This window comes from Homarus americanus, unplaced genomic scaffold (genome assembly GCF_018991925.1).
Source record: "Homarus americanus isolate GMGI-L3 unplaced genomic scaffold, GMGI_Hamer_2.0 scaffold5099, whole genome shotgun sequence".
Taxonomy (NCBI): domain Eukaryota; kingdom Metazoa; phylum Arthropoda; class Malacostraca; order Decapoda; family Nephropidae; genus Homarus; species Homarus americanus.
Window position 1 is genome coordinate 1 of NW_024726854.1, and position 15233 is coordinate 15233.

The window sequence follows — 15233 nt, forward strand, 5'->3', positions numbered from 1 at the left end:
AATGTACAATCTTGTCATCTCAATTATTTACCCCGTACTTTCCTTCTTTCTCCTTACTCATATATTTCTTAATAAATCTATCACCTTCTTTCATTTCAGTCACCCAGAGAAACAGTGACGTATACACTAATAGTTTGAGATCATATTGGTTAAAGTTTGGGTAGTTTACTTTCTGTGTATGTTAACCCACCTCACAATGAAATGAAACTGGTGTATATAACATTTTTTAACAGTGGTTATCTCAGAAAAGTTAGTTATTTGGGAATATTCATCACTGCTCCCACAAGCGGTTCATTTCATCCACCAATCCTCTATTCACTTTCTTATCCTTATCAAATTCTTTAAATATTTCACTTTTTACATTCTCTCATTATGTACATACAGACAGTACTGATAAACCTCAACATGACAAAAGGTAACAAACAAGTAATGATTGAGGATAAGATAAAAGGAAAATATTTCAAATTCTTTATTGATAAGAAGTATTAGCTAATAATCTCTCTCTACAAAAATGTTGTCATTGGTATCTTCAAATATAGCAAAATCCAACCAAAACTATGGTTTTTTAAGAATATAAAAAATACAAATACTGGAAAGATTAAATTCATTTACACACCTGAATCAAAGTAAAAATTATGGGGTAAATCCTTCGTGACATTTTGAAGAAACTTTTCATCCTTTTCAATTCTGTTATTCAATTGTCTTATACAGTCAATATCCTCCTCTCACTAACTAAAATCTGTCAGTTCTGTTCAAAGGTATAAACTGAATAAATAATATGCAATTCCCCTACAATGATAAATATTTTTATTTGTAACTTCAACTTTTAAAATATTGATCTCATCCTTACAGAAATAGTAAACCTTTCAACATTCAGGTAATGTGCAGGTCCCTATCAAACCATCACATATAATCTTTGTATCAGTTTTATAATTAGTCCCTATGACCATCCACTTAGAGAAAGAGGGACGTGCATGTCTGGGTGATCAAATAAGAGAGTACGTGTTCTAGGCTTTGACTCCCTCCGGTGGCTGTGGAGGAGCTTGAAGACGCCTGTACCAATATTCATAGGCTTTCCCATGATGATACAGTCACTCACGCCTTTGATGGGGTTACTTTGACCATGGTAGGCTGCATCAAACAGATGATCAGCCGTCTTCTCAAACTGAAACAGAATTACAGTAATCACAATATTAATAACTAACTTCATTTCTTGTTTAATCCCTTGTGTATGGGTTCCCCTCTGAGTTGAATAAGATCGTCTGGCATTACCCAAATAAAATACTAAAAGTGGCATCCCTGTAGTGAAGGATTAGATACCATATATCTTAATCAAAGTAAATCATCCTACAACAGTACCTTATTTCCTTCCATAACATAATAAAACAAAACAAAAAATATCTCAGTGAAGTAATGAACCCATTGAATGCACATGTCAAAACAGTAAGTGAAATAATTGTATATTTCTTGACATATCCACTTCCAGGTATCTGATGTATATGTGAGATGAATGAGCAGTATAAGTGAGGAACTCTGTTTGACTTTAAATCAAATGAAAAGGAATCTGTTGAAGGGAGACATGAGGAAGTGAGATAGAATAATATTCATGCAGTGCACAGTACCACATTCAACTGAAGAAGAAATGAGATAAATTAACTTACAGAGGCAAGCATAAGGACAGACTCCTTCATTTTTGAAAGTCCATGTCGGGTGATGCCTAATACTTGGCCACGGCAAGTCATGAGGTCAGCCAGGAGCATCACGTGGCGACGATCAACACTGAGACCGTGAGTTTCCATAGTTACAGTAATCTCCTTAATGATGGTCGCTCTGTCAGAGATAAAAAAATATAAATAATTAAATTGCTGTAATATAAACAACTGTGTCCTCAATTGCCAGATATGTTAGCTTGTGATACATTATCCTTGGACCCTGTAAACACATGTTAAAAAAGTCCACCTTAGTAACAGAAACATGTTCTCCTGTAAACTTTGGTGTAAGGTATTATCTGTATACACCTCAGAGCTGTTGGTGGTGGTGGCTGTGGTGAAGAGATTAAGGATGTATCTAGCAGCTTCCCAGTTCACCTTAGCAATTTTAAAACTATTACAATAGCCTGTGAGACTAAGATAAGACTTACCTGGCAGCTTCAATGCCTAGACATGTGAAAACTTCATACGTGTTGTTGGAAGTACAGCGGGTGCCATCAACACCGTACGTGGCTATGACCTCACGCAGGTTGTCTCCCTCCACCAGCAATTCATATCGGCACACCCCCCCAGGACCAGTGTCATTCTGAAGGTGTAATGATAGCTTAGATGTAACCAAATTAAATCATAAAATTGTGAATAATCAATCTGAGAATCAAACACACACACAGACAAGATTTTTCTCCTTTTTGAATTCTTTTTCCTTAAAATTTCCACATTATTATTACTATACCTAACTGGACAAGCTGACACTGACTGCATGTGGTAAATTTTGAAAATGTGACGTACCTTGACAAGCACAGTATACACCGTACACATGTTACACTGTATACTATGTATATTTTCTACTTTTTCAACCATTTATACACTTAATGGATAGCAACCAGAAACAAAGAACAAATGCAAACACTAACTTTCTCTTCAATCACCATCATATATATTTTTTCATAACATATTTCTTACAGTAGCTCTAATAGATTACTTACTTGATTAATAACAGCTCGATTCACTGATGGCAAACCCTTAATGATAACTTGGGTAATGTGTTGCTTTAGGTGCTGCAGTTGGTAGTACATAGCCGAGGCTTTGGTCCTGGACGGTCGCACGGTGATGATGGTGTCAGACTCCACACACACATCCATCTCCTTCACCTAATGTAAACATGACAAAGTTGAGAACAAAACTAAATACTCCTGTAAATTCTAATACAGTGTAAAGTACTTCAGAAACTCATATTAACATTTGATAATATTCTTAAGGTTAAATATATCCTCAAAGAAGGTTACTTAACACAGTTTACTAAAATTACAGATAAATTCATGAGCAATGTAGCTTACAAGAGAAATATATTAAGTTATTGGAATTCAACTTACTTTCAATTTGGATGTACAGATTGAATACTTGATAGAATGAGCATCGACCTCCAGTTTGAGGAGTCTTATGCGGTCCATCGCTAACTTCAGCAGGAGGAAACAGTCGTCAGGCAAGAACACCTCCTCCACATACTCGCACACCTCCCCCAGTAAGGTCTTCTCGACGCGACCTTTAACCTGCCGGGCCTTCTCGGGATCTGAATCGTCCTTGAGGTTTGCTGTGATGATTGGCGTAGAGATGCTGCGCGATGCATTGATGATTTCCAGAATACTGTAACACAGATAAGATGATAACAGTGAGATGCAAATAATAAAGATTGAAAAAACATGTATTGAGATATTAAGTCGTGTGTAATAATGTGATATAATTATCTCATTATACAGAAGTGAAGAGACAAGAGCCTGGCATCCTTTGATGTTTCAGATACATTGGCTCATATCTGTGTTAGTTCCTACAAAGGGCAAGTGATGCAGTGGCTTAAATATGATACCTATTACCAAAACCATTTAAAAAATCGCCACACACACAACAGACACACTCTCTTTCTTTCCTGATTGGTGTTACCTGTATTTATATACACGAATTATCAGATAAACAGAGTGTTCCCAATATGTTATCTGTCTTTAAGGAACAGGGCTGGTGGCTGGAAGACTCAGACTCAGGGCTTTATCTCACACGTAAAAGGAAAAATTTTGTAACGCTTCCATCCCTCCTTCTCATAACTCACTGTCCAATACACAATCTCCAAACCTCTTTACTAAATCAATTAACAGATGATAGAGTTTTTTGTTCCCGTCAGGTAAAAATTAGCCCATGACTTCTCTGCAAGGGTAATGAACCCTTTGATTTTTCACTAACCTTTAATACTCTAAGTCCAAAGAATATTAAATCGCAGTTTGGGCTTCCATATGTCTTAATGAAGTTGCAGTCTTATTTTTTGTTATACTCAATATGCCTCTTGTTATTATACTCATAGCACCTCTCATTATACTTATAGCACCTCTCATTATACTTATAGCACCTCCCATTATGCTTATAGCACCTCTCATTATACTTACAGCAACCTCTTCCACCTACATCGTTGAGAATGGTGTCAGATGAAAGATAACCTTATAAATATCTACTAACCGTGGCACTCCAAGTGTGATATTCATGGCAGCGACACCAGCAAAATGGAAAGTCTTGAGGGTCATCTGAGTTCCTGGTTCACCAATACTCTGGGCACACAGGGCACCAACAGCAGTACCCGGTTCCATCACTGCAGCTTGGTATCGGTCCAGGCACGAGTTGAGAAAATGGATCAACTGGGTAAAGGTTAAGCGCTCTATGTGACGTTCAACTGGCAGAGCCTTACGGCCTGTGACTTTCGACAAACGAGATCTAATCTGAAGAGGAAAAAATAAATAATAAAGTTAAAAAAATACAGCACTTTAAACGAGTCATGAAAGACCTCTAACTCAAGTTACTAATCACTGTTGCTATTGGGGTAACATCCAAAAAATATCATAATCTATGAACTCATTCCCTTCTAACACAAATAATAGCGTTCATACTTCAGCAAAAATTTATATGAATGTGTATACAGTATTGCAATATGCAGCAATGTATAATATAAAACATGGTGAAAAATGTGAAGAGAGGTTTGATGAGGTACTATAAACATGTGAGAAGGATGCAGTAAGGAAGAAGAGTATAAAAGGTGCAACGACAGGGACAATATGGCAAGTGTGTTAGGCACAGGGAGTCGGCATACATTGTGGGAGGGAAGATGGAACATTAAGAGCAGAGAGGTGATGAAGAGGAACAGAGAGGGATACAGTACAGTATATAGTGATAATGTCTCCTGGGAGTTCTTATGCCACAAAAAAGAGCTCCCTGAAAGAGTGAGTGAGGTGTTGCAGATAAGGCGACACACACTATGGCATACCTTATCGACCTTCTTGGAGAATTTTTCCATGAACGTCTTGAGCTCATCTTTAAACTCATCAGACAACTCCTTAAATGCGTCATTAGCCAGGTAATTCTCTGCCAATTGAAGGATCTCGGTCCCAGTCAGGGGATCTTCCTCGGGGAATGGGTTCTTGGCTCTGATGTGGTCAAGGGCACGTTCGAGGTCAATAGGCCCGGTGTTGCCCTCCAGTTCAGTGGGGTCAAGACCATCACCACCATATTTGATCTGTAGATGAACTGGTTGTTTTAAGTTTAATGTTATAAAAAAATTTTGTCATGGAGTGAAAGAAAAATTTGTGTGCAACATATACAACTTGTGGCAGTCAGTGAATCAAGTGAACTGAGATTTACATAAAGAGAATTATAAAGAGGAATTTGTAAGTCTTTATTTACCTCAAGAACCCAAACTATCCCTCTTGCTTCACACAACCCAACATCACACAATAGCATATATCCATCTATAAGTAACTGAATTAACCATCCACAAAAAAAACATACAAAAGGAAGATTAACAAAAACAGACTTACACTTCAGACTACTAAATATTCTGCCAACCAACCTGAATAATGTCTTGTGTTGAATTACGAACTGTCATGTCATATGCCACATACAAGTCCTCCAGAGACTTTACAAGTCGACGCTGCATATATCCAGTCTCAGATGTCTTGACTGCCGTGTCAACCAAACCTTCTCGACCAGCCATGGTATGGAAGATAAATTCCGTTGGTGTCATACCAGAGAAAAAACTGTTACTAACAAAACCTTTTGCAGCTGGTATCTTGGAATGCCTGCAAAGAAGCAAACCATCAGAGAGAGAAAATGGGAAATATTAGGACTGAACTTATCTTAGCAGTTTACCACTTCCCTGTTCCAATCAGGGTACATCATGTACTACACTGTCCTACAGAGCTATAAATTCTGTACCACACATTATTAAAGAGATATCAATATCCACAAATCACCAGCATGTTCTACTATTTTCTTCCCACTTATTCAAGCCTCTTCTCACTATGGTGCAAGGTGGCTGAACGCAAGTTCGTCCCCTGATGCTCAATTTTCAGTAGCTAGGGGGTTACATCTCCCTCTTTGCTAGATACTTGTCCACTGAAGAGTTGTTTCGCCATTGACACATAAACACACGTTAAGAGTATGATCATTTAATGTTCAATTCTCCATTCTAGTTGGGAAATGAACCCTTGGTCATGCTCAACTAAGCTACAAGAGCACCTTCACTACTTCTCGAAGGAACAATACATGAATCACTGAAGACAAACATAGAGTAAAAAGTAATCATATATATTCTGTAACATTTGGTGATTTATATGAACAATTTGATGTAAGTAAGGGAAAACTACGACCAGAACTGAACATTAAAAACAGTGAACTGCTACATTACCTTTCATAGTGAGGAAGAGCACGATCTTCAAAACCATTGGGAACTCTCTTGCCACCGATGGCCTGCTGGCCTACACAGGCAATCATCTGGGAGATGTTGATAAATGAGCCCTTAGAACCAGATATGGCCATGATGAGAGCTGCGTTGGTCTTGTGAAGCTCCATGACGCACGCTTTACCAGCTTTGTCACGAATGGTACTTAGTTCCTTCAGGATGAGCTGCTCCAGAGTTTCTTCAGCAGTGCAGCCAGGCTGACAGTGGAGAGTTCCTTCCTTCAGTTGGGAGATGAACTCATCACATTTACCATATCTGTTAATAAACACAGTTCACTAACTTTATACACACAATAAATATCAAAATGAAAGACTTAGGTACACACAATGAAGATATTCTGTGCATCAATGACTTTGACAGAAATAGATATACAGAACAAATGTGCAAAGAACTGAGCCATGTCAGGAAAATTTACATGAGCTTAAATATATTTGAAGCCGAGTTAGAGTGACAACCATAAAATAATATTTCCCCTCCACTAACCCGTCATCAAGCAGTTCTTGTTTCCTGGTGAGCAACCCAGACCCCGGCATGACGTCTCCAATGCCGATGGAGAAGCCTCGGTTCATGATGAAGAGTGTGGACAACCTCGCTACTCTCCACATGGCATCAGCAGCATGATCTTTACCGTAGTCCTTCAAGATGACATAGAAAATATTCTTCTTTGAGCCAGAACCTAAGAGAGACTTGTCTAGAGCCCCCGCCAGGAGTTCAGAGTTTCTCATAATGACCCAGGCCTCATTAGAGCATAGTTCCTCTCCCCGTGTGTAGTCCTTTCTCTTGGTCGTCAGGTTACACTGAACGGGAAATTTCTTATTGGGTCGTATTATCATGCTGAAAATCTGCTTCCCGGTCCATAGTTGCTGAGGCTGTAAAATAATACTGTACCACATTTATACTCACTTCAACACTGACATAAGTGACCATTAAATTACAATAACCAACAAAATAATTAGAACACTTAGCACAGACTTACTCCTTCACAACGAGAGAGGTATCTGCATATCTAGTACGAACATCTGGGCTACAGATCCACAACACTACCGTGCTGGGCATGCATATATCTACCCGGTTGAGAGGGATACATCTTATCAATGAACTTTATCTTTTTACAGGTAGCTACACTCTTTTGTTGTTAGTATAGTGGACTACCATCCTGTCCAGGGTAAGGGACAACCAACTAGCTACTGCATAGTAGGAACCAGAGACTTGGCACCTGTCTAGCTACCCTGCATCACAGCACATAAAACTTGCTATCATAAAGAAAAAATCTTGACTCTTCTCTGAAACTCACAAATGCATCATAATTTCACAATGCAAAATCTTTAGTAAACTCTATGAATACATTAATATGACCTTCATTATAGCCGGTGGTGGAAGATCCACAGTATAGATGGCCTCTTTCCCAGCAAGGATGGAGGTTATGAGGCCACAGGTGTACTCTTTGTCGAAAAACTGATCCTTCTGAGTGAGGAGATATGACCCGGTGAGGAAATCCTGAGTTGCACCAATGATGAGAGCACCATGTCTTGGGGTCACCAAATTAGAGGTCACCTGAAGAAAAAACAAAACAAAAAACAATTAAACAATAATAAAAAAACAAAAAACAAAGATAGATCAAAATTGCACGATTAATTGCTCTTTTGCCAGATGAGATTTCCTTTAACAACGGCAACATAAACTATTTCCCCAGTCTTACAAGTCATTTCCATTAAGTGAGCAACAATTAGCACAGCCTCTTCCTTCACACACTGTCATGTGTTCTTTTTAGTGGCAGCAAGAGATGTGTACTAATATGGTGATGCCTTCCACAACATGATGCAAGGATATGTCCCTGTCCCTTTGCACCACAGCATAAAAGATAAACAAATTGATAATAACATTTAAGATTGAGAATATTAATAAGAATGATTAACTACAGGGGAAGACAATCAGATCTACAGGAGTATCAGAAAAATATAAGCAAAACAGAAAACAATTACTTCGATATTATAAGACTCATAAGAAACAAAGAACATTACACACAGATATTTCAATTACTTCAGCTTCATTTTCAATATGAAAGACAGGTAGACTAAAATTTTATCCAATATAACCCAAGACGCTTTTATAAAACATTATACTTTTTGGGGGTGAAAAAAAAATGCTCAAAATCCCAATATAGGTCATCCTCAACATGCAGATTAAGGATCTGTGGTAGAAATGTTGAAATTTTGATAATTTATTCTGATTATTATGTGTCCTTATATCAATTAGCAAAATTAACTATCAAAACTTCATAATCTATAATACAATTAAAACAATTAATTATCAAAATTTCAATAATTCGACCACAGATCCTTAATCAGTGTCAAGGACGACCTATACTGAGATTTTGAGCAAAATAATCAAGGGGTTAAATGATGAATACAATAATGACATAGTAGTAATTGCAGTAAGCTACAATCCAGAGTTATTATCTTGTACATTTGTTCGCCTACACACACTCACCCCCATCAACACCAAGGCCTCAGCTCGAGCCTCCTCCGTCTGTGGTACGTGAAGATTCATTTCATCGCCGTCAAAATCAGCGTTGTAAGGGGTACACACGCACTCATTAAACCTGAATGTTCTCCAGGGTAAGACACGCACTCGATGGGACATGATGCTCATCTTGTGGAGCGACGGTTGACGATTATACAGCACAATGTCTCCGTCCATTAAATGTCTGCAAGAGATGGCACAAATTACTTCTCTTTAACATAATACAAACAGATGATGATTTATACATAGAGAATTGAGGTCTTCATCCATATTAGCCCTTTGTAGGACCCTATACACTAGTCATCTGTATATTATCTAAAACTACTTCTTATATACAGTATGATATGATAAAGAAACATTGGTAAAACAAATGCAAATAGATTAACCTAACAATACCAATACATATTAACTGTACATACCTCTCAATGATGTCTCCCTGTCTAAGCTCAGTTGCCATTTTTTCCCTGTGAACATATCTCAGCGACTTCTTGATGCCTGGAGTGGACCGGGGCTCAACAAACAGGGCCCCAGGGTGAACGTCGGGTCCATTTCTCACCAGTTGTTTCATCAAATTAATATTGTGTGCTGTGATTTTCTCCGGGTACGTCAGCTGTTTTGACACTTCTATCGGAACGCCAACCTGCATGATCATATTCTAGTTAATACATTAAATGCATAACAATAGAATTATGTTTTCTTCCTCGAGTAAACAGATCTGATAATGACTTTCACCTTATATATCTTATCAATAATCAAAGCTAAAAGATTCCTATTCTTCTGTACTTTTAGGCATGAAGGGGAGCTATTTTTTGATAATGATAAAATAAAAGCAAAATATATGTACCCTCAACATTGTATTAACTTAAAGATACAACAACAAGTCGATAAAACCACTGTAATTCTTCTCACCTCATTAATTCGTAGGTTTGGATCTGGTGATATCACAGTGCGGCTGGAAAAGTCTACTCGTTTTCCTGACAAGTTTCCTCTAAAGCGGCCCTGTTTGCCCTTCAGTCTTTGAACAAAACCTCGAGTGGACTTTCTTGCCTGTGAAAAATGGAAAACAAATGAGGACTTAAGACACGTATAGTTAAATCAACGTAAGAAATAAGTTTGGTGCTGGTTAAGACCTTAAGAGGATATAAAAGGATGGAGAGTGAAGAGGAGACACATCCAGGCTACTGTAGTGTATGTGAATGAGGTAGAGCATCATGTTGAGTAGCTACTGATCAGGGAAGGATGAGGTGCCGGGTTGTGTAAAGTAACGGGTAAAGCAGAGAGATATTTAGGGGCCTTGTTGTGGAACTGGAGAGGCAGGGGAAAACAAATCATTTACAGTTAAAATAAAAATAATGTAACCAAAGAAAGGGAATGTGTGTGTGTGTGTGTGTGTGTGTGTGTGTGTGTACATTTGGTTTTAATTCTGACCAATGTGCAATAAACAGGAAAATATTTCAGAGTATAAAAAATATATACAGTGTAATAACTTTGCAGTACTACCCATAATGTTTTTGTTTTTTCAACATTAGTCACCTTACTATACAGATACTGATGGGTTATTACAGTATAAGTCCACATACCATGCTTAAATCATGTGGTACTGAAATTTCAGAATTCATGATGAAGGCCACATGAAGTTGGAGATGTTCCCACGAGTCCTGGATGCTCTGAACCTTTCCCGAGCTGCGTTTGTTGATCAGGTTGTTCAGGAAGATGATCTCGGTTAACATGACTGTGATGTCGTCTTCATTTCTGTAAGATGAAAAGTATGATTTTTAACACAAAGGAAGAGACAGGACAGAGATTCATTATTGGGGGAGTGTACAGGTATAGTTTTGTTGTGTTGGTAGAGGTGCTGTGGGTGAACTGAGTGATGGTGAATGGCTGACTCATTACATAAGAATGGTGATCATATGGATGAAAGTCAGTGAATCTCTAATAATTGTATCATATAAAAGATGAAATATTTTGCATAAAGAAACTGACAAACAGGAAACATATAATTATCTCATTTATAACATTATGTGAGAATGTGAATGCACAAATATTTCCTATGCGGTAAATATAAATATTAGTCTCACTTACGTGCCAGATTTGAGCTCTGATATGACGGAAGGACGAATGCAATTTGGTGGGACTAGAAGACGAGTGAGAACAAGATCTTTAGGATGTGAAAATTGCTGGTCCATACATAACAGAGGCAGATCAGCCAGGGGTATCTGGAATGTTCACAGAAGAATAATACAGTACTGTACTACAGACTGCAAACTCTGAATGACATGACTTAAATTGTTTCATTTTATCAGCACATCCTTGATCTTTAGAGGCAGTATATCAGTTGTCCTTACTTGCTGAGGGAGGCAATGTATGTTGGTTCTCTTTGGTCACAGCCTAGTGCTTGTTCCCACACTTTTGTACAAACATCAAATTATAAAGCAGCTGCTCTCTACCATACCAATAAAAGTGGGTCCCAGAGGCCTGATGTGCCATTAGGAGCTGAGCAGATATTAAATCTTCACTACAATGAAGCTGTGTGGCCACCAGTGCACTTGGCCACCCATACCCACTATAAAGATGGGTACACCAATTCACAGTAATACTATGCAACAAAATAAACAATTATATCCCACTTACTCTCTCAAAAAGGTCCAGAACTTGACTAGGGTTGAGGAACTCAATAACACTGGATGAGAGTTGAGACTCCAGTTCCTTGTTGTACTCCAGTGCTGTGTCAAACTGGGCTGCACCAAACCAAAATAAATTAGAGATATATCAACACGGCAATTTCCCAAATTCTAAAATTCACGGCTTTTCATAGACATAATTTATGTTTACAGCCTGTGATGCCTTACTTCGAGCATATATGTGTATAAAACAAATACCACCACCCTCAATAAGCAGGCACAACAGATGGACCAAACACTCACAAAAATAGTTTGTAATTACAGGATCTCCTTTCTTCACAGTCTTGAATCTTTCATGGACAATCTTGAGAGGAGGAAGTTTCTTAACTGTTCCATTTTGGGCACCACAATATGAACACAATGACATCTTCTTGCACAGTAGATTAATACGCTTGTACAGGGCTTTCTTTTGAAGGTACGAATTTATTCTTTTAGCCTGTTCACACAAGGTGGACTTATCTTTGGGCTTTAGCAAAACATGTGCACATATCTGCAAGGTGACAAATATGTCAGTGATCATTTATATTAGTGCAAGGAAAAAAAATAGTACTTGAAACAATAACAAAATATGGTATGCAATGGTGAATGACCTACAAAAACTGGTATGAGATTCTTGCATATCCTTTACATTAGGGACAATTTGCCAGAAAATGCAAATATTGTAATTTCAATTATTTAATCCCACATACAGTCACAGACAAAGGTTTGATCCCCGTGATGAAACCGAGTCATGGGAATGAGTCTCCGAACTGACTTACCCTGACTGTTTCATCTCATTTGGGGTCGATGCTGCATCATTTTGGGAGGGAGAGAACTTCTGACCTCAACTGTACAGTCTCCTATGTTTACTTACATTGTGCTGTTATACACATGTCTACTACAGATACACCAGTACAGTAGAGTATACGTTTAAATTAGGTGACTACAAACATTTCAATTATGATATTTAAATGTACTGTATATTACTTAAGGGCTGTGATTCTATATTTACACAGATATTCAGGTAAATTCACTGATTAATGATGAAAGTCTAATACCCCCAAAAATATATTAATAAACATTCCTAAACACTTATATAGTGTAGAAGTAAGAGAAAACAGCAATAACCTCATCAACATAAAATATAGCTAGATGTAAATATGGAAATACAGTCTCTCCTCTACTTACGACGGGGTTCTGTCCCGACGACCAGGACGCAAGTCGAATTGGTCGTAAGTCAAAAAAGCGAAAATAATACATAGAAATTCTAAAATTAAATATAGTACAGTAAAAGTAATCAATAATGAAAAATTAATAAAGTGTTACTGTGCACTTACCTTTAATGTAGTCAACTGAATGCACACAGGGCCTCAATACTTTTTTAATTAAGCATGGAGACTACATTAATTGGATGAAGCAGAGGAGGAGACATGGCGCTCAATAAGTAAACACAGAGATACGAAGATGGAGTCTAAGATTAAGATATACAAATTAAACTTACTTTACATATGTTCTGTAGAATATGAATTGTGTTTTTAAAGTAGCCCACGTGAAAGACTGGTCTGGCTAGGTCCAAGTAGCCGTAGTGACCGATACAGTCCGACAAATTTTTTGCGCAAGTTTCACAGCTCACGTCTTTTTGACTCGTCCCCTGCAAAGTATAGGAGGCTGTATTATAATCTGCTCTTTACAATTACTGGTTAAAGAATATCAAGGATAGTTTGTCTGTTTTTACTCTTATACTCTTATATTTACATCTATTCTGTCAAACGAACCTACTGACGGCCCTGTAGTCTATCCTTGGTCAAACACCTTACTGTCTAGGTACATTGAAAAAATATGATAGGTAGAGTGAATTGTATGATCATATCAATTCCTTGCTAAAATATTCAAGTCTTCCACAATAGTAATATAAAAATAAATAAGAATGTAGAGCCACATCTTCTTCTTGGCAATACAAATGTGACAGAACATTAGCTCAGAAACCTCCTCCTGATATCTTACTTACCATGCGTCGATCCAGTACACCATGTGATGCAGGCTGACGAGAACCTGGTGTAGAGTTGTAGAGTTCTGAAGATACAACGTGTGCGTGACTCAGTTGTTGCATGTCCTGAGCCGACAACACCCCAAACTGTATGTCCAAGATGTTGCGGACAACGTCTGTCTCGCGGTACTGCTCCTTCATCTTGACGGCTCCGTGGGTTAGCTACTAATAATACCCTAAATATATCTGAAATACAACATAAAATCACACATGGGGTAAAAGCCTTACAACAGAAGGTAAATATAGTAATGTATTAATCAGTTCTCACTATGATCAAGGAAACAATATTCTTAGCTATAATTCCAGTATTTAAACCAATCAATCAATTTCCTCTTGTTCGTGTAATTGTAGCAAGGTAAAGATTTTGTAACTTTGCAATTTTTATTGACTAGCTGATGATTTTACTGAATAAAAACCATAATATACATCAATTTAGTTTGTCAATGAGTTTTAACCAGGATAATTACCTCAGCCTCCAGCTTCAGGATAAGGATGTTACAAGATACAGGACCTCTACACAAGGTCGTAGGCATCACATTATGCTCGTACTAACACCACAGGTACTCCAGTCCTTATGTTCTCTTTAAATAGTTCGCTGTATAATTATTAGTTATCCTATTATCGTTTTTAGTACAAGTGTCAGCGTCGACCCACTGGCAGCTGCCCCATGTGTTTTGGTCGAGGGTCACGAGCCTAAAGCAAGACACTGTGGACATTTAATTGTATTTTATTATTTTTAATGTTTATGAACAATATATGACAATAAAATTAGCATTCGTTCTTTTAATTATTCCACCACTTCTGGAGACATTCATTCATTTATTCATATGATTCGGCCAGTCACAGTAATATTCCAACCTTGGGTAATCTAAGGGTGATTAAATCTTAACGCAGCAAAGCAACAGTCCACATTAGCTCCGGACCTCCCAATCTAAGGGTCATACAATGCTAAGGTAATTTGACCAAGATAGCCAACAAAGCCAATAAAGCCATCAGATGCTCATCTCCAGAAGGTCCAATACTTTAAATAGCTGCATGGGTAGATCCAGGGGGTCCTGGAGATCCGGACCCCCCCTAGTCACCATAAAATTACAATACTTTTTCTTTAATGCAATATTGTACTCAGGCGTTTTTTTTTTAGTAGTTACTATTGACCTCAGAATATCTCCTAATATCATGTGCATATGGCTTCAAAATGGCTTCAAAATACTCTTGATATTGGACAGATTAAAAAAAAATGCCGTGAGGGCTTACAGCGCCCCCTCCCCTTCTGATATTCCTGGATCCGCCCCTGAAATGCCGATAGCTTCTTGTATTACCCTCTGTCTAACAGACAGTAATACCTGTACAGTACTTATAAATGTGGACTTACATACATTATGTTTATATAATTACTACACTCACGGTAATTAAACTATGGGCAATTCGGGTGACTCGGGTCACGGATTTGATAAGCCGATTTTACAGCCATCTCTCTCTCTCTCTCTCTTCGTTCATTAACAATAAATTCAGCAGCG

General features: G+C 37.8%; 1 protein-coding gene across 1 annotated transcript; it reads right to left on the bottom strand.

The window, feature by feature from the left end:
• Window positions 1–454: 454 nt before the first annotated feature.
• LOC121865719 (DNA-directed RNA polymerase III subunit RPC1-like) lies at window positions 455–14400 on the bottom strand. The gene is made up of 21 exons (XM_042365245.1): window positions 14184–14400; window positions 13678–13902; window positions 13171–13320; window positions 11934–12180; window positions 11641–11747; window positions 11092–11225; window positions 10587–10758; window positions 9916–10053; window positions 9426–9646; window positions 8974–9190; window positions 7840–8037; window positions 6967–7352; window positions 6430–6738; window positions 5593–5821; window positions 5011–5259; window positions 4212–4468; window positions 3083–3353; window positions 2696–2860; window positions 2141–2295; window positions 1662–1830; window positions 455–1165 (listed from the first exon to the last, which is right to left on the bottom strand). The coding sequence occupies exons 2-21, from the start codon at window positions 13855–13857 to the stop codon at window positions 941–943; spliced, it is 4179 nt and encodes a 1392-aa protein (XP_042221179.1). The 5' UTR covers window positions 13858–13902; window positions 14184–14400; the 3' UTR covers window positions 455–940.
• Between the last annotated feature and the right edge of the window lie 833 nt (window positions 14401–15233).

Bases quoted from the DNA above. Each gene is read 5' to 3' on its own strand.
- LOC121865719 (XM_042365245.1), bottom strand. From the start codon at position 13,857: ATGAAGGAGCAGTACCGCGAGACAGACGTTGTCCGCAACATCTTGGAC. The intron at 6,739-6,966 runs GTTAGTGGAGGG...GTTTATTAACAG, and splicing joins CAAGAACTGCTTGATGACGG to ATATGGTAAATGTGATGAGT. The intron at 2,861-3,082 runs GTAAGTTGAATT...TGTTTACATTAG, and splicing joins TCTGTACATCCAAATTGAAA to GTGAAGGAGATGGATGTGTG.